Genomic DNA, 24,949 nt, shown 5'->3' with positions numbered 1-24,949 from the left:
GTCTCTGATTGGTATGGATTTTATTACAGACCTACCCCCATCCCGTGGCAACACTGTTGTTTGGGTGGTCGTTGATCGATTCTCCAAGATGGCACATTTCATCCCTCTTCCTGGTCTTCCTTCAGCGCCTCAGTTGGCTAAACAATTTTTTGTACACATTTTTCGTCTTCACGGGTTGCCCACACAGATAGTCTCGGATAGAGGCGTCCAATTCGTGTCAAAATTCTGGAGGGCTCTCTGTAAACAACTCAAGATTAAATTAAACTTTTCTTCTGCATATCATCCTCAATCCAATGGACAAGTAGAAAGAATTAACCAGGTCTTGGGTGATTATTTACGACATTTTGTTTCCTCCCGCCAGGATGATTGGGCAGATCTTCTACCATGGGCCGAATTCTCGTATAACTTTAGAGTCTCTGAATCTTCCTCCAAATCCCCATTTTTCGTGGTGTACGGCCGTCACCCTCTTCCCCCCCTCCCTACTCCCTTGCCCTCTGGTTTGCCCGCTGTAGATGAAGTGACTCATGATCTTTCCACCATATGGAAAGAGACCCAAGATTCTCTTTTACAGGCTTCATCTCGCATGAAAAAGTTTGCCTGGGTCCACGCTATCTTGGTCCTTTCAAAGTCTTGTGCCAAATTAATCCCGTCTCTTACAAACTTCTTCTTCCTCCTTCTCTCCGTATTCCTAATGCCTTTCATGTCTCTCTTCTTAAACCACTCATCATCAACCGTTTCTCTCCCAAATTAGTTTCTCCCACTCCTGTCTCCGGTTCTTCTGACGTCTTCTCAGTGAAAGAGATACTGGCCTCCAAGACGGTCAGAGGAAAAAGGTTCTTTTTGGTGGATTGGGAGGGCTGTGGACCTGAAGAGAGATCCTGGGAACCTGAGGACAACATCCTAGACAAAAGTCTGCTCCTCAGGTTCTCAGGCTCTAAGAAGAGGGGGAGACCCAAGGGGGGGGTACTGTTACGCCGAGCGTTCCGGGTCCCCGCTCCTCCCCGGAGCGCTCGCTTCTCTCTCGCTACCGCAGCGCTCCGGGCAGCTCCACTGACCCGGTGCGCTGCGATACCGTCTCCAGCCAGGATGCGATTCGCGATGCGGGTAGCGCCCGCTCGCGATGCGCATCCCGGCTCCCGTACCTGACTCGCTCTCCGTCTGTCCTGTCCCGGCGCGCGCGGCCCCGCTCCCTAGGGCGCGCGCGCGCCGGGTCTCTGCGATTTAAAGGGCCACTGCGCCGCTGATTGGCGCAGTGGTTCCAATTAGTGTCTTCACCTGTGCACTCCCTATTTATACCTCACTTCCCCTTCACTCCCTCGCCGGATCTTGTTGCCATTGTGCCAGTGAAAGCGTTCCCTTGTGTGTTCCTAGCCTGTGTTCCAGACCTCCTGCCGTTGCCCCCGACTACGATCCTTGCTGCCTGCCCCGACCTTCTGCTACGTCCGACCTTGCTTCTGTCTACTCCCTTGTACCGCGCCTATCTTCAGCAGTCAGAGAGGTTGAGCCGTTGCTAGTGGATACGACCTGGTCACTACCGCCGCAGCAAGACCATCCCGCTTTGCGGCGGGCTCTGGTGAAAACCAGTAGTGACTTAGAACCGATCCACTAGCACGGTCCACGCCAATCCCTCTCTGGCACAGAGGATCCACTACCTGCCAGCCGGCATCGTGACAGACAATTTTTGCACTCATCATTTATACAAATCTAGTTTAACACATCAAAAGCCAAGGCAAGTGCTGGATTATTTTAATGTACCTTGCATATGAAAGCTCCTAAAATGACCTAGTTGCGGATTGTCGGGTGAGATGAGCCTCAAGGCTAGAGCTGCTTTGTGTCACTCATGGATCAAGGTAAAATTGTGGAATTACAATAGGAAATATTGAGGTTGCAGTAAAGTGACTCATAAGTGAAGCTGTGAAGCTGTGAATTTACCTCCAGTGATAGTCATAGCATTAAATGGACAATGTCATTAAAATCAACTTTTTATATTGTTTTCCTTTATTGAAAATAAATATATTTCTTATATACTTCTTTTAAAAATGTTCACTATTTATATGTTTTTTAAGGACTTAAAACATGGCCACTAGGGGTCTCCCTTTCTATGCTGGCTGCAGTCTGTGTTTGCACGCCAACTGAGTTTGTACTCATTCCAGCCAGGCAAAAGTCCAAACTCAGGAAGTGCGGGCAGGACATCAGCTATACACTGCGTTCACTCTCTGCCCTGTCAGTCATGCAGGGTACAGTGAATTCTGTGTGCAGCCAATCACTGCAGGTCTGCTCTGATCCCCCATAGAGAGAGGAGAGGAGTGAGAACAGCCTGCAGCAATTGACTCTTCTCTGTAGTGCGAGCACAGCATAGAAGAGTGAGGGCGGAAGTTCACCTGGCAGAGCTTCAGATGTTGTTGAATGCCCCCTCTGACCACCGAAGCTCACACACCATGTGAGCTGAAGACAGGGGGAAAGATAAGGTAAAAATGTTTTAAAGAATTAAGGCAGGAGGAGCTTTATCAGGGTGGGGGGATGAATAGGGAGGGGGGTTAAAAATGTTGTTACTGACAGGTACTCTTTAAAAAGGTGGAATTCATATTTTTATTTTATTTTTTCAAATCAACTGGTGGCAGGAAATTAAACAGATTTGTAAATTACTTCTATATAAAAATCTTCATCCTTCCAGTACTTATCAGCTGCTGTATACTAGATAGGAAGTTGTGTGGTTCTTTCCAGTCTGACGACAGTGCTCTCTGCTGACACCTCTGTCCATGTCAGGAACTGTCCAGAGTAGGAGCAAATCCCCATAGCAAATAGTGTTGAGCGGCATAGGCCATATTCGAATTTGCGATATTTGTCATATATTTGCTAAATTCGCATATTCGTAATATTCACGTTTTATTTTCGCATATGCGAACATTCACGTAAGAGAAAATTTGCATCCGCGAAAATTGGCATATGCAAAAATTATCATAAGCGAAAATTTGCATATGCAAATTTTCGCACATGCGAAAATTCACACGCCACGTCTCACACAGTAGAATATTCGTAATTACGAATATATAGTGCTATATTCGTGAATATTCGCAAATTCGCGAATATGCGATATTCGCAAATAAAATTAGCATTGTGAATATTCGCAAGCAACACTAATAGCAAACCTCTGCTCCTCTGGACAGTTCCTGACATGGACAGAGGTGTCAGCAGAGAGCACTGTGGTCAGATAAGAAAAAAACTACACAACTTTTTTGGCAGCTGATAAGTACTGGAAGCACCTACAATTAGTAGCATCTAGTAGCACCTATATTTGGTCCATTTCCAGCTGAACTGAATTGGTCAGTACCAAGTTAAGTTTGTTCGATTGAAATTAATAGATCCTATTTAGTTAGACCTCAGTATACATTGGCATACTGCTCTGCCGGTATGCCAATGTATAACACAAATGTAGGCTACTTTATTGATGTGAATGTACAGATGGCTATCATGGCTACCATCACAATGGAATCCAAAAAGGCATTGCTGTGCCCGGGGATGGACAAACACTGTACTGATGGACCCCATTGACTTCTAATGGGGTCTGTCAGGTTCCATTGTGGTTTGCTTTGGTTCAACAGGAAGAGTAGTGCAGCATATTGCACTAGGTGACAGAAGCTCTCTTCCCATCAAGTTATGAGAACCTTTTAATGACAGCGTCTACGGAGCCTAACCTGTACTGACCAAGCCACCCTCCCCCTTTCCTTACTTGTTCTCTGATATTTGGCACAGTCTATCAGTAAAGACTTGAGCAACTTTTACCAACATTGTAGTAAAAATACAATACAGTTTCAAGATTAGCTTGCTAGCTTTTTGTAGCCTCCATTGTTTTAAATGGATCTGAAGAAAGATGCTGTTCGCCAAGTTCTAACATAAAAGATGATTCCCTTTACTGAAATATTTAACTATAAAGCCATGTGTGTAATGAAAATGTTGTAATTAGGGAAGAGTTCAGAATAGGAAAGACAGAGAGGAACGAATCCACTAATTTGTCCCCGAAAATTCTGGCAGGCGTCTTAATTAACTTTCCATATTCTGCCTCTATGCGGTGCCAGCGCTATGTAGCTACAAATTGCTATGGATTTGGAGTTATGTGATACTGAAGGCGGGAGCAGCAGAAGGTTAGAATACAAATGATCCAATAGCTACACGCTTCCATCTTGTTAGTCATGGCAGTTCTATGCTTCTTAAGGATATATCTATAGTTAACATTTATTATTTAGCCATTGTCTTGATGATAACGTTAAAGTGCACCTATCATTTTAAAAAGATTAAAAAACATGCACATTTTCTTTGATTAACCTATATTAAAGGGGAAAATGGAAATTCAGTGCTGTCTCTGTTGCTACTGAGCCCCTGAGAGTCCCTTCCATATTGCCAGATATTTCTCATTCTCTTAATTTCTGGGTGGTGGGGCCAGAGCTGAGCTTTGACACACACAGTTACTTCCTCCTTTACTTGTTTAGCTAATTACAGCACAGCTAATAACACACTTCTCTCTCTGCTTTGTCATGACGTAAAATTATGAAAGTGCACTGAACAGGCTTGTACTGTACTAGGGGATGAGTTACACAGTACAATACTATAGATGGCTTGTGGAGGAAAAGGGTTACTGATACAATGGTTTTGCTAGTTGCTATAAGTAAACTGGAAATAAACAGCACCATCAAGGCAAAAAAAAGGGTTATATGTAGCACTGTTTCTGCTGAGATGAGAGAGAAGCATTGATTTACCTTGCATGAACAGTGCAAATACTCTGGACACTCACAGATGCAGTAACACAGTCTTTCAGTCATCTCTCCAGCACATAGCACATGCTAAGCCCAGCCCCCACTAACTGTGCTCACTCCTGGTATATCTTTTACTAGAGACAGATTTACCCTAACAATAGGCAGTGAACAGCAGATTGCAGGGAAGTAGACACCTAGTGGCCATGACTTTAGAGCTGTGTTTCTTGTGTAACAAGTTCATTTTGGTAAATTAATTGATTTACAAATCAAATAGGGGAAATTGTATGAAATGACAGTGCCTATTGATATTAATTGGGTTTTACTACTGGGATACCACATATGAATAGAAAGGGGGACTTCATCATGGTAGGGACGAGTTACATTGAGCAGTGGCTAGACATACATGCTGCTACTCTATACAACAAAGCTATTTCTGCACTTTTCTTAAAAATATTGGGAGCAGCAATACACATTCTTGGCTCCTCACCCTGTTGGATTTTCCAATATAGAAGATAAAGGAACCAAGGTAGTGATCATGATGGTTCTAGTGATTATGGGGAGACCAATGGTTGGTTCTCCTCTGGTTTCTCATGTATCACCTGCTTCATGAAAGGGGACACCCTTTTAATCTGTATTGCATGCAAATATCCGTCAGCTACAAGGAGATGGCGGGTGTGTATCTCTTTGAACGTAGCACTAATGTTGAACAATTAATCCAAACTTTTCCAAAGGTCTCACACAATCCAATTTGTGTTCTTTGCAGACATTAGAAGAAGAGCTCTTCGGGAATAATGAAGAGAGTCCAGCTTTTCGAGAATTTTTAAGCTTGCTCGGAGATACCGTCTTACTTCAAGACTTTAGAGGGTAAGTTACAAAGATTAAGAGTCACAGATGAAATCTATAAAAAAACACAATTGTTTTGATTGCAATGAAACAGAAAACATAAGCAGTGGTGTAAAGTGACATGTAATGGGCTCAAAATCAATATTTTGCATCTTGACATTGAAAAGATCTGCTCATTCCCTTTTTCCTAAGGAGTAATGGTCGTTCTGTAGTCAGATTTGATTGCCCATTCATTTTGGTTCTTTTGTCTTTTCTAGAAAAATAGATGTAAAAAACTGCAATCTCTACAGTAATTAGAAAGTCTGACATCAATCTTGAGCATCCGGTGCATTCAGTCTTTGCATATGTAGATCCATCTGATAGGATGTTGTTCCTTGATTTTAAAAGGGATCCTGTCACTAGTTTCAGGTCACCCAAATTATGGGCAGAGTGACACAGTCTATAAGGACTTTTATTGGCATCACACTGCTGATATTTCTAGGAAGAAACAAATCATCTTAAATACAGAGTCCTACCTACATTGTGTTCAAGCTATTTTAGCTGTATGTCTAGTACATATTTTTTACATAATATGCTATTTTAGGTTTGACTTTATGATACTTACTTAGGCTGGGTTAACCGGGTTTATGTGCCATACCTTTGACCTTTAATCCTGTCCTTAGGCTTCCATTTCCAGATGGAGGCCGAAAAATTATCAAGAATGCTTTCGGTGGGCAACACAGTAGGGATATATAAGCCACATGTTGCTCCTGACTACATTGGGGACCACAAGGTTAATGGATACCCCAGTATACAGGGACCCCCTTTCTCTCCTCCCTCTGAACTCTTTGCAAAAGTTGGTTGATGTGTATATATGGAAAATTACATCATCAAAACTTCCCAACAAAAGCTATGTAAACACCTTCCTTTTAGGTGTAGGATACTGTACTTTAAAGCTGGTAATTTCCAAGCACTTACTTAAACAGTGGATAAATCTCTATCTATCTATATATATATATATATATATATATATATATATAAAACTCAACTTGTGTGTGTGTGTTTGTATGTATATATGTATGTGTGTATGTGTGTGTGTGTGTGTGTGTGTGTGTGTATGTTCCAGCATCACGTCCAAACGGCTAAAGATATTAACATGAAACTTGGCACACGTGTTACTTATATGTCAACAACAAGCATAGGATAGGTCATTTAACCCTTACTCACCCCCATTTGCCAGGGGCGGGGGTTTTTGTTTAAAGTCCCATGCAAGTCTATGGGAAATATATGTTACTGCATAACTTCCAAACGGCTGGAGATATTTTGATAATACTGGGTCACATGTTACTTATATGTCAACTTAAAATATAGGATAGTTAATTTAACCCTTAACTACCCCCATTTGTGAGGGTCAGGGTTTTTGTTTAAAGTCCCATGCAAATCAATGGGAAATGTATGTTCTCACATAACTTCCGTACGGCTGGAAATATTTCAATACCTGGTACGCATCTTACAGTTTGGGATATGAGGACGGGATAGGAGGTCGGGATAGGAGGTCAAGATAGGAGGACGCGATGATCGGGATAGGAGGTCGAGTTAGGAGGACGGGATATGAGGACGGGATATAAGGTGGAGATAGGAGGTGGAGATAGGAGGATGGGATAGGAGGACGGGATAGTCGGGATAGGAGGTCTAGATAGGAGGACGGGATAGGAGGTTTAGATAGGAGGGCGGGATAGGAGGACAGGATAGGAGGACGGGATAGGAGGACGGGATAGGAGGACGGAATAGGAGGTCAGGATAGGAGGACGGGATAGGAGGACGGGATAGGAGGTCGGGATAGGAGGTCGGGATAGTAGGTCGAGATAGGAGGTCGGGATAGGAGGTCGGGATAGGAGGACAAGATATCAGGACGGGATAGGAGGACGGGATAGGAGGTCAGGATAGGAGGTCAGGATGGGATATGGGGTTGGGATATGACAACAATATATGAGGATGGAATATGAAGTCAAAAGCTTCCTCCTTTGTTTATTTTCCTCCCCAACAAGGATTAGGAAGAAAAAAACAGGCAACGCCAGGTACTCAGCTAATATCTATATATATAAAACTCAATGTGTGTGTGTATGTATGTATGCGTGTGTGTGTGTGTGTATGTTCTCGCATCACGTCCAAACCACTAAAGATATTAACATGAAACTTGGCACACATGTTACTAATATGTGAACAACAAAACATAGGATAGGTAATTTAACCCTTACCCACCCCCATTTGCCAGGGTCGGGGTTTTTATTTAAAGTCCCATACAAGTCTATGGAAAATTAGTGTTACTGCATAATTTCCAAACAGCTGGAGATATGTTGCTAATACTTGGTCACATGTTACTTATGTGTCAAATAAAAATATATAATAGTTAAATTAACCCCTAACCTTCCCCCATATGTGAAGGATGGGGTTTTTGTTTCAAGTCCCATGCAAGTATATAGGACTTCTGGTGCCTTACTCCACAAGCTTCGCTCTGCATCTCCTGGTGAATGCGTCAGTCTGGCTGGTAAGCCACACCCCATCACACAAAGACACGCTCACCCTTTAAACCACACCCCTTTTATTTTCAACTTACAATATCTTTACTACAACGCAGCCCCACCTGAGGACGGGATATGAGGATTAGAAATGAGGATTACCTATGGGGACGGGATATGAGGACGGGATATGAGGTCGGGATATGAGGACGGGATATGAGATTGGGATATGAGGTCGAGATATGGGGTCGGGATATGGGGTCGGGATATGGGGTTGGGATATGAGGACGGGATATGAGGACGGGATATGAGGACGGGATATGAGGACGGGATATGAGGACGGGATATGAGGACGGGATATGAGGATGGGATATGAGGACGGGATATGAGGTTGGGATATGAGGACGGGATATGAGATCGGGATATGAGGTTGGTATATGGGGTCGGGATATGGGGTCGGGATATGGGGTTGGGATATGAGGACGGGATATGAGGACGGGATATGAGGACGGGATATGAGGACAAGATATGAGGACAAGATATGAGGACGGGATATGAGGACGGGATATGAGGACAGGATATGAGGTCAGGATATGAGGATGGGATAGAGGTCAGGATATGAGGTTGGGATATGAGGAGGGGATTTGAGGTTGGGAATGGGATATGGGGGTCAGGATTTTGGTACGGGATATGAGGAGAAAAGCTTCCTCCTTTGTTGCTTTTCCCCCACAAGGATAAGGTAGGAAAAACCGGGAAACATTGGGTACTCAGCTAGTGTATATATATATATATATATATATATATATATATATATATATATATATAAAACTCAACGTGTGTGTGTATGTGTGTATGTATGTGTGTATGTGTGTATGTTCCAGCATCACGTCCAAACGGCTAAAGATATTAGCATGAAATTTGGCACACATCTTACTTATATGTCAACAACAAACATAGGATAAGTAATTTAACACTTTCTCACCCCCATTTGCCAGGGCTTTTTGTTTAAAGTCCCATACAAGTCTATGGGAAATATATGTTACTGCATAACTTCCAAACGGCTGGAGAAATTTCGATGTCACATGTTACTTATATGTCCACTTAAAATATAGGATAGTTGATTTAACCCTTAACTACCCCCATTCGTGAGGGTCAGGGTTTTTGTTTAAAGTCCCATGCAAATAAATGGGAAATGTATGTTCCCACATAACTTCCGTACGGCTGGAGATATTTCAATATCTGGTACACATATTACAGGTCGAGATAGGAGGTCGAGATAGGAGGGCGGGATAGGAGGGCGGGACAGGAGGTTGGGATTGGAGGTCAGAATTGGAGGTCGAAATCAGAGTACGGGATAGGAGGTCGAGATAGGAGGTCGAGATAGGAGGACGGGATAGGAGGTCGAGATATTTGTAAATATAATTTTTTTGTAAATTTACTTTCTGTCTGATCACAGTGCTCTCTGCTGACACCTCTGTCCATGTCAGGAACTGTCCAGAGCAGGAGAGGTTTGCTATGGGAATTTGCAAAAATGGACAGAGGTGTCAGCAGAGAACACTGTGGTCAGACAGAAAGGAAATTCAAAAACAAAAGAACTTCCTGTGAAGCATACAGCAGCTGATACTGTACTGGAAGGGTTGATATTTTTAAATAGAAGTAATTTACAAATCTGTTTAATTTTCTGTCACCAGTAGAATAAAAAAAAATGTTTTCCAGTGGAGTACCCCTTTAAATTAAATAGGGCTGAGCTACTATACCACACGCAACCTGTGGATAGGTGTGGAGTTTTACATTGCTCTTATATGAAAGCATGCGATACAAACAACTGATATAAATTTACATGAGAAAGATCTACTAGTGTATTCTGGTGTGAAATGTGTCAAAAATTGTTTACACTTTAATCAACAGTTTCGAAAAGTGTGTAAAAAATGAAGCTGGTAGGTAGGAAAATACAGCAAATTTATAAAATATGTGTTACAATTTTTTTTTGCACAAAATACTTATGTAAAGTAAGCAATACTTTATGCTAGAGTTTTTGCCATTAGGTGGTATAAAAAAAAGACTTACCTGGGGGGGGTCTGCTACAAGTTCATCATGTCATGGACACCTATTTGATACACATAGAGCAACTAGCAACAGAAAACAGGACTTACCAATGTTCTTAGCAAACTAAGTGTTGCCAGATATTTTAACAACAGTAGGGCAAAAAAGTATTTAGTCAGCCACCAATTGTGCAAGTTATCCCACTTAAAAAGATGTGAGAGGCCTATAATTTTTATCATAGGTATACCTCAACTGTGAGAGACATAATGAGAAAAAAAAATCCATAAAATCTGATTTTTAAAGAATTTATTTGCAAATTATGGTGGAAAATAAGTATTTGGTCAATAACAAAAGTTCATCTCAATACTTTGTTATATTCCCTTTGTTGGCAATGACAGAGGTCAAACGTTTTCTGTAAGTCTTCACAAGGTTTTCATGCACTGTTGCTGGTATTTTGGCCCATTCCTCCATGCAGATCTCCTCTACAGCAATGGTGTTTTGGGGCTGTCACTGGGCAACATGGACTTTCAACTCCCTCCATAGGTTTTCTATGGGGTTGAGATCTGGAGACTGGCTAGGCCACTCCAGGAGCTTGAAATGCTTCTTACGAAGCCACTCCTTCGTTTCCCAGGCGGTGTGTTCAGGATCATCTTCAATGCCCTTGCTGAAGAAGGGAGGTTAAAAAATCTCACGATACATGGCCCCATTCATTCTTTCCTTTACATGAATCAGTCATCCTGGTCCCTAAACATAAAAACAGCCCCAAAGCATGATGTTTCCACCCCCATGCTTCACAGTAGGTATGGTCTTCTTTGGATGCAACTCAGCATTCTTTTTATTCCAAACATGACAAGTTGAGTTTTTACCAAAAAGTTCTATTTTGGTTTCATCTGACCATATGACATTCTCCCAATACTCTTCTGGACCATTCAAATGCTCTCTAGCAAACTTCAGACAGGACCAGACATGCACTGGCTTAAACAGAGGGACACGTCTGGCACTGCATGATTTGAGTTCCTGGCGGCATAGTGTGTTACTAATGGTAGCCTTTGTTACTTTGGGCCTGTCACTGCAGGTCATTCACTAGGTCCCTCCATGTGGTTCTGGGATTTTTGCTCTCGGTTCTTGTGATCATTTTGCCATCACGGGGTGAGATCTTGCGTGGAGCCCCAGATCGAGAGAGATTCTGAGTGGTCTTGTATGTCTTCCATTTTCTAATAATTGCTCCCACAGTTGATTTCTTCACACCAAGCTGCTTGCCTATTGCAGATTCAGTCTTCCCAACCTGGTGCAGGTATAAATGTTTCGCCAGGATGGCACTTTCTTTATTGCATGTAAGACAGGGTTACAGCAGCATGCTCGGAGGAAGAAGAATGTGAACTCGGAGAGCTCATGGGTAACCGGTTTCGCGGGTGTCCGCTTGGTAACGCCGACTCGACTCTCAAGTGGGCGTGACCAAGTGGACACCCGCGATATCGGTTACCCACGAGCTCTCCGAGCTCGCGTTCTTCTTCCTCCGAGCATGCTGCTGTAACCCCGTCTTACATGCAATAAAGAAAGTGCCATCCTGGCGAAATTTCCTGGTGAGTGCTGTACAGTCTGTTCTTCTATGCCCGCAGTTACATGTTCTTTAGTTTAAGTTCAAGCACCTGTGGATAGCCGGGCAGTTGTCATCATTATCACCACTGCGGCAGTTCTCCTATACTCCAATCCCAGAGTGCCGGACTCTGTTTTCTACATGTGTTTTCAGGTATAAATGTTTGTTTCTGGTGTCCTTCGACAGCTCTTTGTTCTTGGCCATAGTGGAGTTTGGAGTGTGACTGTTTGAGGTTGTGGACAGGTGTCTTTTATACTGATAACAAGTTCAAACAGGTGCCATTAATACAGGTAACAAGTGGAGGACAGAGGAGACTCTTAACCCCTTAACGACAATGGACGTAAATGTACGTCATGGTGCCATGGTACTTAACACACCATGATGTACATTTTCTATCAGCAGCCAGGGACCCGCCGGTAATGGCGGATGTCCACCATTAACTCCTCTGATGCTGTGATCAATACGGATCACGGCATCTGCTGCAATGCGGTACTATGAATGGATGATTGGATCGCCCTCAGCGCTGCCGCGGGGATCCGATCATCCAGCATGGCAGCCAGAGGTCCCCTCACCTGACTCCGGCTGTCTCCCGGGGTTTTCTGCTCTGGTCTGAGATCAGAGCAGACCAGAGCAGAAGATCACCGATAACACTGATCAGTGCTATGCTCTATGCATAGCACTGAACAGTATTAGCAATCAAATGATTGCTATAAATAGTCCCCTATGAAGACTATTAAAGTGTAAAAATAAAAGTAAAAAAATGTAAAATAAAAAAGTAAAAAAATGTGAAAAATCCCCTCCCCCAATAAAAAAGTAAAACGTCCGTTTTTCCCATTTTACCCCCAAAAAAGCACATAAAAATAACTAATACACATATTTGGTATTGCCACATGCGTAAAAGTCTGAACTATTTAAATATATTGTTAATCATCCCGTACGACGAACGGCGTAAACGTAAAAAAATTCCCCAAAAAATTAATAAAAAATTTATAAAAAGTAAAACCTAAGCAAAAGTGGTACTGATAAAAACTAAAGATCATGGCGCAAAAAATGAGCCCTCATACTGCCCCATATACGGAAAAATTAGAAAGTTATAGGTGGTCAAAATAGGGCAATTTCAAACATACTAATTTTGTTAAAATGGTTTGAGATTTTTTTTTAAGCGGTACAATTATAGAAAAGCATATAACATGGGTATCATTTTAATCGTATTGACCCACAGAATAAAGAAAACATGTTATTTTTACCGGAAAGTGTACAGCGTGAAAAATTCCAAAATTGCGGTTTTCTTTTACATTTTCCCACATAAATAATATTTGTTTGGTTGCGCCATACATTTTATGGTAAAATAAGTGATGTAATTACAAAGTTCAATTGGTGATGCCAAAAACAAGCCCTCATATGGGTCTGTGGATGGAAATATAAAAGAATTATGATTTTTAGAAGGTGAGAAGGTAAAAAATTAAAATGCAAAAATATAATTGGTCTGGTCCTTAATTGGTGCCAGAAAGTTAAACAGATTTGTAAATTTCTTCGATTAAAAAATCTTAATCTTTCCAGTACTTTTTAGGGGCTGTATACTACAGAGAAAATTGTTTTCTTTTTGGAACACAGTGCTCTCTGCTGACATCACGAGCACAGTGCTCTCTGCTGACACCTCTGTCCATTTTAGGAACTCTCCAGAGCAGCATATGTTTGCTATGGGGATTTTCTCCTACGCTGGACAGTTCTTAAAATGGACTGAAATGTCAGTAGAGAGCACTGTGCACATGATGTCAGCAGAGAGCTCTGTGTTCCAAAAAGAAAAACATTTCCTCTGTAGTATTCAGCAGCTAATAAGTACTGGAATGATTAAGATTGTTTAATAGAAGTAATTTACTTTCTGGTAACAGTTGATTTAAAAAAAAAAAAGTTTTCCACAGTAGTACCCCTCAGAAGAAGTTACAGGTCTGTGAGAGCCAGAAATCCTGCTTGTTTGTAGGTGACCAAATATTTATTTTCCACCACAATTTGCAAATAAATTCTTTAAAAATCAGACAATGTGATTTTAGGGATTTTTTCTCATTCTGTCTCTTATAGTTGAGGTATACCTATGATGAAAATTACAGGCCTGTCTCATCTTTGTAAGTGGGGGAATTGGTGGCTGACTAAATACTGTATTTCTGGCCTTTCCATATCTCACCAAGCTTTCCCTAGATGAGATATGATATGATGCCTGATGAAGCTGCGCATGCGCAGCAAAACGCGTTGCATCTAATAAATCCATTGATTTTACTTGGCTGTCTGATGGTTCCTCTCTGCGCCAGACAAACTCCTGACTCCCTGGTCATTCGCCTTTGATTCTAGATGAGATATGAACTTCCTGGAATCTGGTAGCTACACATGACAGGTACCTTAGGAAATATACTGATCCCTGACCTCCATTCCACTGTCTCACAATACATAATATTTTTTTATGAATCGGATTTGTTAGTTATTAATATGTGATTCTTAAATTTTTTTCTCCTCCTGTACAGTTTTCGCGGAGGGCTGGATGTAGCGCATGGCCAGACGGGCACTGAATCCATTTACACTGTATTCAGGGACAAGGAGATCATGTTTCACGTGTCAACTAAGTTACCATTTACTGAAGGAGATACTCAGCAGGTCAGAATGTATGAACTGTCAGCTGTCAGACACTGATAAAATTCTCTGCTTTCATATTTCTGTACTATCTCAAGGAATGTGCTGTCATATATTGCTGCCATCTAGCTCCTAATATCACGGCTGACTCGTGGATATTATACTATTTAGTAAAGCCAAATGTTCCAGACTATCACAGAGAGATAACTGAGGCAACTTCTGAGCTCCTTTTGAATCTGTAATATATTCATGAGGGAAATTTGCCTCTATTTGCCTGTAGGGGATATGGAATTGCGTTTCTTATTATTGTGTAAATTTAGCGTAGGTATATGGACATTAATCACTTTTATATTACCGTATTTTTCGTCCTATAGGACGCACCGGCGTATAAGACGCACCCAATTTTTAGGGGCAAAATCTAAAAAAATAAAGATTTTGAACCCAATAGTGGTCTTCAACCTGCGGACCTCCAGATGTTGCAAAACTACAACTCCCAGCATGCCCGGACAGCCGTTGGCTGTCCGGGCATGCTGGGAGTTGTAGTTTTGCAACATCTGGAGGTCCGCAGATTGAAGACCACTGCATAGGAGGTAATACTCACATGTCCCCGCCGCTCCGGACCCGTCACCGCTGCCCTGGATGTCGCTCCATCGCTGTCACTGTGTCCCCATCTCTCCGGAACGTCTCTGCTGCCGGCCGGGTATCCTCGCTCTCCGTCGCCGTCATCACGTCGTTACGCACGCCGACGCACGTACACGACGACGTGATGACGAGGAAGGAGAGCGCCGGCCATACAGGGGATCCCTGAACGGAGAAGACACCGAGGAGGCAGGTAAGGTCCCTCCCGGTGTCCTGTAAGCACTAACCCGGCTATTCAGTCGGGCTGTTCGGGACCGCCGCGGTGAAATCGCGGCGGTCCCGAACAGCCCGACTGAACAGCCGGGTTAGTATCACTTTCCCTTCAGACGCGGCGGTCAGCTTTGATCGCCGCGTCTGAAGGGTTAATACAGGGCATCACCGCGATTGGTGATGTCCTGTATTAGCCGCGGGTCCCGGCCGTTGGTGGCCGCAGGGACCGCCGCGAAAGGGGTGTATTCGCCGTATAAGACGCACCGAATTTTTCCCCCCAGATTTGGGGAAGAAAAAGTGCGTCTTATACGGCGAAAAATACGGTATGTCCTTGTGTACTTTTCTTGCATTAAAGCAAACACTGATCAGCCATAACACTGAAACCACTTGCCTAATATTGTATAGGTTCCCCCTAATGTCACCAAAACATCTCTGACCTGTCATGGACTCCACAAGACCTCTCAAGGTTTAGTAGCAAGTCCTCAGGTCCTGTAAACTGTAAGGTGGGATCTCCGTAGATCAGACATGTTTTTCCAGAACATTGAACAAATGCTTGATCGGATTAAAGGGGCACTCCGCCCCTAGACATCTTATCCCCTATTCAAAGAATAGGGGATAAGATGTCTGATCACGGGGGTTCCGCCTCTGGGGGTCCCCACGATCTTGGCTGCGGCACCCCAGACATCTGTGTATGGAACGAACTTCGCTCTGTGCCGGATGACTGGTGATGCAGGCGGAGTCTCATGACGTCACAGTCACGTCCCGCTCATGACGTCACGGCCATGCCCCCACAATGAAATTCTATGGTCACACCCCCTCCCATAGACTTGCATTGAGGGGGCATAGCTGTGACGTCACGAGTGGGGCGCCGCCATGATGTCACAAGCCTCCCGCGATGCCCTCAACATTCTAAATGAACGGCGGGTGCAGCAGTGAGACCTTGGGGGTCCCCATCAGCGTGACCCCCATGATCAGACATCTTATCCCCTAAAGGCAAACCAAAAAGGCTACATCCATTATTGTTGCCATGAGGGGGGAGGGATTTTAATTGCATAAAAATGTTTATATTGTGGAACATAGAAAAGCAGGAACAAGTAAGTGAATAAGTACACACACTGGAACTGTACTCCTCCCTGATTGCTAATAAAATGTGGTCTGATTGTTATGTTAGTTACAATTATAGGCAAATTAGCAATCTAAATAAACTACTAACAAATAGTTGTACTGCTCAGGTCCTTTATTAAGAATATTGAGTAAACATCCACTGTGCAGGAGGAAATTTTATAAACTGTAGATCCCCTTTAGCAGCACTCACCTTCATTAAAAATTTCCTGGAGCTGCAAATAATACAATATGATCAACTTTGAGGAAACATTTGGATCATTTCTCCCTGCAAATGTGTTTTGGTTCATCCATATTTCTTGGAATGCCTTGTTTGTATACTTCTCTTGCCACCGTATCTTGATAGGGTTAAATAAGCACTCAAGCCCACCTACTCTCTAATATGCCCTAACATATTTAGTCCTGGAGAAAGTGCACTGCTAAGGCTAAGTGCACAAGTGTGTTGGAGCTCCCTTCAGAGACTTCTGTTCTCAGAATCCGTTCCAATAGCGGGGCACAACCAAAGACAAAAATACTGAAAGCTGTGTTTTTTGTTTTTGTTTTTTTTACTCAAATCATGCAAATAAAGGTAACATTAGATTACCCTATTAACCCCTTATGGTCCATTTTCACCTTAAGGACTCAAAACAATTTTAGTTTTTGCACTTTTGTTTTTCCTCCTCCCCTTCTAAAAATCATAACGTGTTCAATTTTGCACCTACAGACCCATATAAGGGCTTGTTTTTTGCATCACCAATTGTATTTTGTAATGAGATCACTTATTTTATAACATAATCTGTGCCGAAACAAAAAGACCTTTTTAATGGGATGAAAAAAATAGTTCGGACATTTATGCACGTGGCGATACCCCATATGATTATTTTTATTCTTTATTACATAATTTTATTTTAAAAAATGGGAAAAGGGAGGTGATTAAAATTTTTAATAGGGAAAGGGTTAAAGCATTGATCAGTGTTCTCGGCACTCTGCTGCTCCAGCCTGCTGAGCAGGCTTAGAGCAGCAGATTGACGATCGGATGACCAAGAGGCAGGTGAGGACCCTCCTGTCATCCAGTAAGCTGATCGGGACATCGCAATTATGTTGCGATAATCCCGATCAGCTCCACTGAGCTGCCTGGATACTTTTGGTTTCGTTTTAGATGACGTGAACAACTTTTAATGCAGTGTCTAAAGGGCTAATGCCGGGCATTGGCCCGATCGGCCATCCTGGCATTAACCCTGGGTCCTACCTGTGTACAGGTACACCCTAAGTCCTTAAGGATTTGCGGACGGGGCGGAGCACTATAAATGGCATGTGGGGAAGGGGTGATTAATGACCTGGGTTTTCTGTATGAACTAAAAGTAAACTTATGGCAACAGAGAGGATTGCAGCATGGAAGGAGTTGCAACACAAAGGCAGCTCTGGCCTAAGAAGTGAACTGTAAATAGTGATGATGACTAAAGTGAGGGGAAGAAGGTATTACATTCAGGCTATATAACTGTGCATTGTACATAGTAAGAATAGTAGTATTTTTACCCATGCTTTATGGGTGGTAAGATATGAGAGAAGCTTAGATTTACCTTTCAGGCTTAACGTGGAACCCCAGGAGGACACAAACAGGTTCAGGATGCATCAACACAATCCATACCACTTTCAAGTTTGCCCATTGTGCATTTGGAGTTATCTCTACAGCATTCTCTCTACTAGAGACAGCAGCAACAGTCTTTATTTCTCCCCATTCATAGATATTTGTCTAACAATGGATTAATGTACACCTAAGGCTGCTTTCACACTATGAGAAGTAACCGTTATATAACGCCCGTTACAAAATAGCGGGTGATCGCGGGGTTAAACGGCCATTAGAAAATCCCTAACGGACGTTAGAAAATCCCATTATAGTCTATGGGATTTTTCTAATAGCCGTTTTAACCCGTTATCGCCCATTAATAATAACAGACTTTATTTTGTGACAGAAGATAGTAAAGGGAGTTATAGTGCATGCACTATTTCTTCCGTTCAATTGCCCGTCACAAAATAACGGCCATTATTTATAATGGGCGATAACTGGTTAAAACGGCTATTAGAAAAATCCCATAGACTATAATGGGATTTTCTAACGTCCGTTAGGGATTTTTTAATGGCCGTTTAACCCCGGGATCGCCCGCTATTTTATAAAGGGCGTTATATAACGGTTACTTCTCATAGTGTGAAAGCAGCCTAAGTATTTAGCAATGCTTTTGTAGACTTTTCCAGCATCCTGCATCTCTATAACACATATCCACTAAAAGTTGTATGCATTAAGGCATGGTTCACACTATCTAATCTCTTTTCAGGAGAACTGATCTGTCAGTAAACAGGCTTTGTGTACCTTAATTTAATGGCACCTATCAAACCCACTCTGCGAATTTCATCTCCATAAGTAAAACACTTTATGCCAAATAGACAATAAACCTCAGTAACACAGACATTCAATTTACCTTTTCTCCCTGCACTGTGTACATTTACTCGATGTTCTCATGAACAGTGTGACTGTTTGTTATTAATTTAGTCTGAGTTTGTCTATAATTTAGACTTAGATATCAGTTTAGACCACATTTTATTAGCAATCACTATGAAATCCAGTAAATTCCAGTATAATCACTTAATTTTTCTTGAAGCTGTGCTTCTTCTGTTATAAGAAGAAAAAAAAAATACCTTTCACTGTGTATAGACAATAGATCTTGGTAGGTTTACTCAATGTCTGTCTTATTTGCCAGTGGTAGTTTAGTTTATATTATTCCTTTATCACCAGTCTATAATAAAACGCCATATGAAATATGGAAAATGAGATAAGTGCTTCTATATTTAAACCAAAGTTACATACACGGAAACCTGCGCAAAGAATAGATCAGGTCACTAATTGGAGGCGGGTTGATTTCTGGTTAAAACTAGTGTAGACCTAATGACAGTCTCCAGGACAAGTAGAAGTGGGTTATGTGGGCAATGAGTGATGCAACAGTACATTATTACTATACACACTGTACACTTTATATAATACCTTCACTACATTATTACTATACACACTGTACACTTTATATAATACCTTCTTCACATTATTACTATACACACTGTACACTGTATATAATACCTTCACTACATTAGTACTTTACAAACTGTACACTTTATATTGTACCTTTGAAGGGGTACTCCACTGGAAAACATTTTTTTTTTAAATCAAATGTTGCCAGAAAGTGAAACATATTTGTAAATTACTTCAATTACTACTTGAAAACATTAATCCTTCCAGTACTTATCATCTGCTGTATACTCCAGAGGAAGTTATTTTCTTTCTGACCACAGTGCTCTCTGCTGACATTTCTGTCCATGTCAGGAACTGTGCATAGCAAGATAGGTTTGCTATGTGGATTTGCTCCTACTCTGGACAGTTCCTAAAATGGACAGAGGTGTCAGCAGAGAGAACTGGGGTCAGACAGAAAGGAAATTCGAAAAGAAAAGAACTTCCTCTGGAACATACAGCAGCTGATAAGTACTGGAAGGATTAAGATTTTAAAATAGAAGTAATTTACAAACCTGTTTAACTTTCTGGCACCAGTTGATTTTTTAAATTTTTTTTCCAGTGGAGTACCACTTTAATACATTGGTTCCAAAGGTTATAATATTACTAGAGATGAGCAAATTTTTTGGAAAATTGGATTCGGACAATTTTTTCCCAAAAATTTGGTTCGGTCCGAGTTTATTTGCGGTGAATCGCTATTAACCACTTAAGGACCAAGGACGTACAGGTATGCCTTTGCTCCCTATTACTTAAGAACCAAGGGCATACCTGTACGCCCGTGGGAATTTGGGTCCCCGCCGAGTGCTGGGTGGGGACCGGATTGGGGTGACTGCTGATATCTATCAGCAGGCACTCCGCGCAAATGCCCAGGGGGATCATCAGACCCCCCCATGTCGGCGATCGGCGCAAATCGCTAGTGAATTCACACTAGCGATTTGCGCCGATTCCGGGTCATGCGGGTCTATGGTGACCCAGTGACCTGGAATATAAGGGGGATCACGGTTGTCTAAGACATCTATGATCCCCCTGAAGGGATAGGAGCAAGGTGGCAGGGGTGCCACCCCTCCCATCCATGCTATTGGTCACCAGAAGCGACGATCAATAGCAGATCGGGGGCGTGGGGGGGGGGTTAACTTTCGGTTTCCCCTTCTGCCCACCCACAATAGACGGGGCAGGACGGGGAAACCGAAGAGGACCGATGGCAGAAGATCCACTTACCCATCCGGAGGCAGCGGGCGATGGTGATCGGCGGGCGGCGATGTCGTGCGGCTGGCTCGCTGGATCGTACGGAAGCTGGTGAGTTGCTTAGCAACATCTGGAGGGCTACAGTCTGAGACCACTATACATTGGTCTCTAAACTGTAGCCCTCCAGATGTTGCAAAACTACAACTCCCAGCATGCCCATACAGCTGTTTGGGCATGCTGGGATTTGTAGTTTTGCAACAGCTGGAGGGCTACAAATTGAGACCACTATACAGTGGTCTCTAAACTGTAGCCCTCCAGATCTGGCAAAACTACAACTCCCAGCATGCCCAAACAGCTGTATGGGCATGCTGGGAGTTGTAGTTTTGCAACATCTACATCTCCCAGCATGCCCTTCGGCGATCAGTACATGCTGGGAGTTGAAGTTTTGCAACAGCTGGAGACACACTGGTTGGAAAATACGGAGTTAGGTAACAGAACCTAACTGAAGGTTACACCCAGTGTGTCTCCAGCTGTTGCAAAAGTACAACTCCCGGCATGCACGGTCTGTCAGTACATGCTGGGAATTGTAGTTTTGAAACAGCTGGAGGTTTGTTCCCCCATATGAATGTACAGGGTACATTCACACGGGCAGATTTACAGTGAGTTTCTTGCTTCAAGTTTGAGCTGCAATAAATTTTTGCCGCAGCGCAAACTCCTAGCGGGAAACTCACCGTAACCCGCCAGTGCGAATGTACCCTAAAAACACTACACTAACACAAAATAAAGGGTAAAACACTACATATACACCCCCTTACACTGTCCCCCCCCCCCCCCAATAAAAATGAAAAACTTATTGTATGGCAGTGTTTCCAAAACGGAGCATCCAGCTGTTGCAAACCAACAACTCCCAGCATTTCCGGACAGCCGCTGACATTCCAGGCATGCTGGGAGTTTTAAAACAGCTGGAGGCACCCTGTTTGGGAATCACTGGCGTAGAACACCCCTATGTCCACCCCTATGCAATCCCGAATTTAGTCCTCAAATGCGCATGGCGCTCTCTCACTTCAGAGCCCTGTCGTATATCAAGGAAACAGTTTAGGGCCACATATGGGGTATTTCCGTACTCGGGAGAAATTGCACTACACATTTTGGGGTGCTTTTTCTCCTTTTACCCCTTATGAAAAGGAAAAGTTGGGGTCTAAGCCAGCCTGTTAGTGTAAAAAAAATAAAACGTTTTACACTAACATGCTGGTGCTGCCCCATACTTTTTATTTTCACAAGAGATAAAAGGAAAAAATAAAAAAAATTGTAACGAAAGTTCTCCTGAGTACGGAAATACCCCATATGTGGGCATAAAATGCTTTGCGGGCGCACAACAAGGCTCAGGAGTGAGAGCACACTATGTACATTTGAGGCCTAAATTGGTGGTTTGCTCAGTGGTGGCTGATTTTACAGTGGTTCTGACATAAACGCAAAAAAAATGAATACCCACATCCCATTTTGGAAACTACACCCCTCACGGAACGTGACAAAGGGTATAGTGAGCCTTAACACCCCACAGGTTTTTCACAAATTTTCGTTAAAGCTGGATGGGAAAATGAGAAAAAAAATAATTTCACTAAAATTCTGTTGTTACCCTAAATTTTTCCTTTTCACAAGGGAAAATAGGAATAAAGCCCCCCAAAATTTGTAACCCCATTTCTTCTGAGTAAGAAAATACACCATATGTGGATGTAAAGTGCTCTGTTGGCGAACTACAATGCTCAGAAGAGAAGGAGCGCCATTGAGCTTTTGAAGAGAAAATTTGTCCAGAATTGAAGGCCATGTGTGTTTACAAAGCACCCATAGTGCCAGAACAATTGACCCCCCCCCACATGTGACCCCAATTGGGAAACTACACCCCTCATGTAATGTATTAAGGGGTGCAGTGAGCATTTACGCCCCACAGGTGTCTGACAGATTTTTGGGACAGTGGTCCTTGAAAATGAAAAATTAAATTTTTCATTTGCACAGCCCACTGTTCCAAAGATCTGTCAAACGCCAGTTGGGTGTAAATGCTCACTCCACCCCTTATTAAATTCTGTGAGGTATGAAGTTTCAAAAATGTGGGGGGGGGGGGTTCACTGTTCTGCCACCACGGGGGGCTTTGTAAACGCACATGGCCCCCGACTTCCATTCCAAACAAATTCTCTCTCCCATAAGCTCAATGGCGCTTCTTCTCTTCTGAGCATTGTAGTGCACCAGCAGAGCACTTGATGTCCACACATGGGGTATTTCCATACTCAGAAGAAATGGGGTTACAAATTTTGGGGGTAATTTTCTCCCATTACCCCTTGCAAAAATGTAAAATTAGGGGGGAAAAAATGCATTTTAGTGAAATTTTTTTTTTTTACATTTACACATCCAACTTTAACAAAAAGTCATGAAATATCTGTGAGGTGTTAAGGCTCACTGTACCCCTTGTTACATTCCTTAAGGGGTGTAGTATGCAAAATAGTATGCCATGTGGTTGTTTTTTGCTGTTCTGGCACCATAGGGGCTTCCTAAGTGCAATATGCCCCCCAAAAACCAGTTCAGCAAAATTTGCTTTCCAGAAGCCAAATGTGACTCCTTCTCTTCTGAGCATTGAAGTTCGCCTGTAGAGCATTTTACATCCTAACATGGGGTATTTCCATATTCAGAAGAGATGGAGTTACAAATTTTGGGGGGCATTTTCTCCCATTACCCTTTATAAAAATTGTAATTTGGGGAAAAAAACTGCACTTTAGTGAAATTTTTTTTTTTCATTTACACATCTGACTTTAACGAAAAGTCGTCAAACACCTGTGGGGTATTAAGGCTCACTGGACCCCTTGTTACGTGCCTTGAGAGGTGTAGTTTCCAAAATGGTATGCCATGTGGGGGGTTTTCTGCTGTTCTGGCACCATAGGGGCTTCCTAAATGTGACATGCCCCTCAAATACCATTTCAGAAAAACTCACTCTCCAAAGTCCCATTGTTGCTCCTTCCCTTCTGAGCCCTCCACTGCGCACGATAAAATCGTGAGGCCCCGATCAGCTACCTGGAGTGAAAAAGGTCTCTTAACTTCTCTGGTGGCATCCGGGCTCCGATTGATTACTCCCAGCCTGAGTTACAAGCTGGAGCAATCAATCACCGATTTCACTGATTGTTGCCATGCAACAGCAAGGCAGCAGTCTGTGAATGAAATCAGCCATTGCAAGCTGATAGGTCTCTATGGCAAAAAAAAGTTAACCCTTTCAGGTATTACCTTCTGAATTAAAAGTTTGAATCACCCGGCATTTCCTAGTAACAAAATAAAACAGTGTAAATAAAATAAAAAATACACATATGTGGTATCACCGCGTGTGGAAATGTCCGAATTATAAAAATATACTGCTTTTTACACCGCACGTTCAATGGCGTACGCGCAAAAAAAAAAAAAAAAGAAATAAAAAGTGATCAAAAAGTCTAATCAGAACAAAAATGGTACCGCTAAAAACTTCAGATCACGGCGCAAAAAATTAGCCCTCATAGCCCCCTGAACGCAGGAAAATAAAAAAGTTATAGGGCTCATAAAATGACAATTTTAAACGTATAAATTTTCCTGCATGTATTTATGATTTTTTTCTGAAGTAATGCACAATCAAACCTATACAAGTAGGGTATCATTTTAACCGTATGGACCTACAGAATAAAGATAAGGTGTCACTTTTACCGAAAAATGTAGTGCGTAGAAACGAAAGACCCCAAAATTTACAAAATGGCATTTTTTCTTCAAGTTTGTCGCACAATTAATTTTTTTCCATTTCGCCGTGGATTTTACAGTAAAATTACTAATGTAGAATTGGTGGCGCAAAAAATAAACCATAATACAGATTTTTAGGTGTAAAATTGAAAGGGTTATGATTTTTTAAAGACAAGGAGGAAAAAACGAAAATGCAAAAACGTGAAATCGCCCAGTCCTTAAGGGGTTAAAATTGTCCTCTTCTGACCACTATAACTTTTTATTTTTTAGCATACGGGGCTGTATGAGGGCTCAGTCATAATTTTTTATCGGTACCATTTTTGGTTTTATAGGAGTTTTTGATTGCTTTTTATTAAATTTTTTTTATGGTATATAAAGTGACCAAAAATACGCTATTTTTAAATTTTGAATTTTTTTGCGCATACTACATTGACCGTATGGTTTAATTAACAATATATTTTTATAGATCTGACATTTAGGCACGCAGTGATATCACATATGTTTATTTTTATTATTTGCAATCGAGAGAGAGAGTAGTCGGCACTAGCGATACTTTTGTATATCAGGAACCTGGTCACGGCAATGACCGGTACATATAGTGTGGATACAGTCCTAAGATTTATGCACGGTGCATCCCCCACAAGCACAAAGCAAAATACAC

The 24,949-nt window shown here is 42.2% G+C and overlaps 1 protein-coding gene across 7 annotated transcripts in view; it reads left to right on the top strand.

Moving 5' to 3' along the window:
• The window catches only part of RAP1GAP2 (RAP1 GTPase activating protein 2), an 882,491-nt gene that overhangs the window by 778,027 nt on the left and 79,515 nt on the right, over nt 1-24,949 (top strand). For all 7 annotated transcript variants that reach the window (XM_056558445.1, XM_056558442.1, XM_056558446.1 and 4 more), the window contains 2 exons: nt 5,515-5,615; nt 14,249-14,378. In XM_056558445.1, coding sequence (XP_056414420.1) covers nt 5,515-5,615; nt 14,249-14,378 — 231 coding nt within the window. The remainder of the gene's footprint in view (nt 1-5,514; nt 5,616-14,248; nt 14,379-24,949) is intronic.

The sequence above is a fragment of the Hyla sarda genome, chromosome 2, assembly GCF_029499605.1.
Source record: "Hyla sarda isolate aHylSar1 chromosome 2, aHylSar1.hap1, whole genome shotgun sequence".
Lineage (NCBI taxonomy): Eukaryota > Metazoa > Chordata > Amphibia > Anura > Hylidae > Hyla > Hyla sarda.
This window is presented reverse-complemented; position numbering and strand designations above follow the sequence as displayed.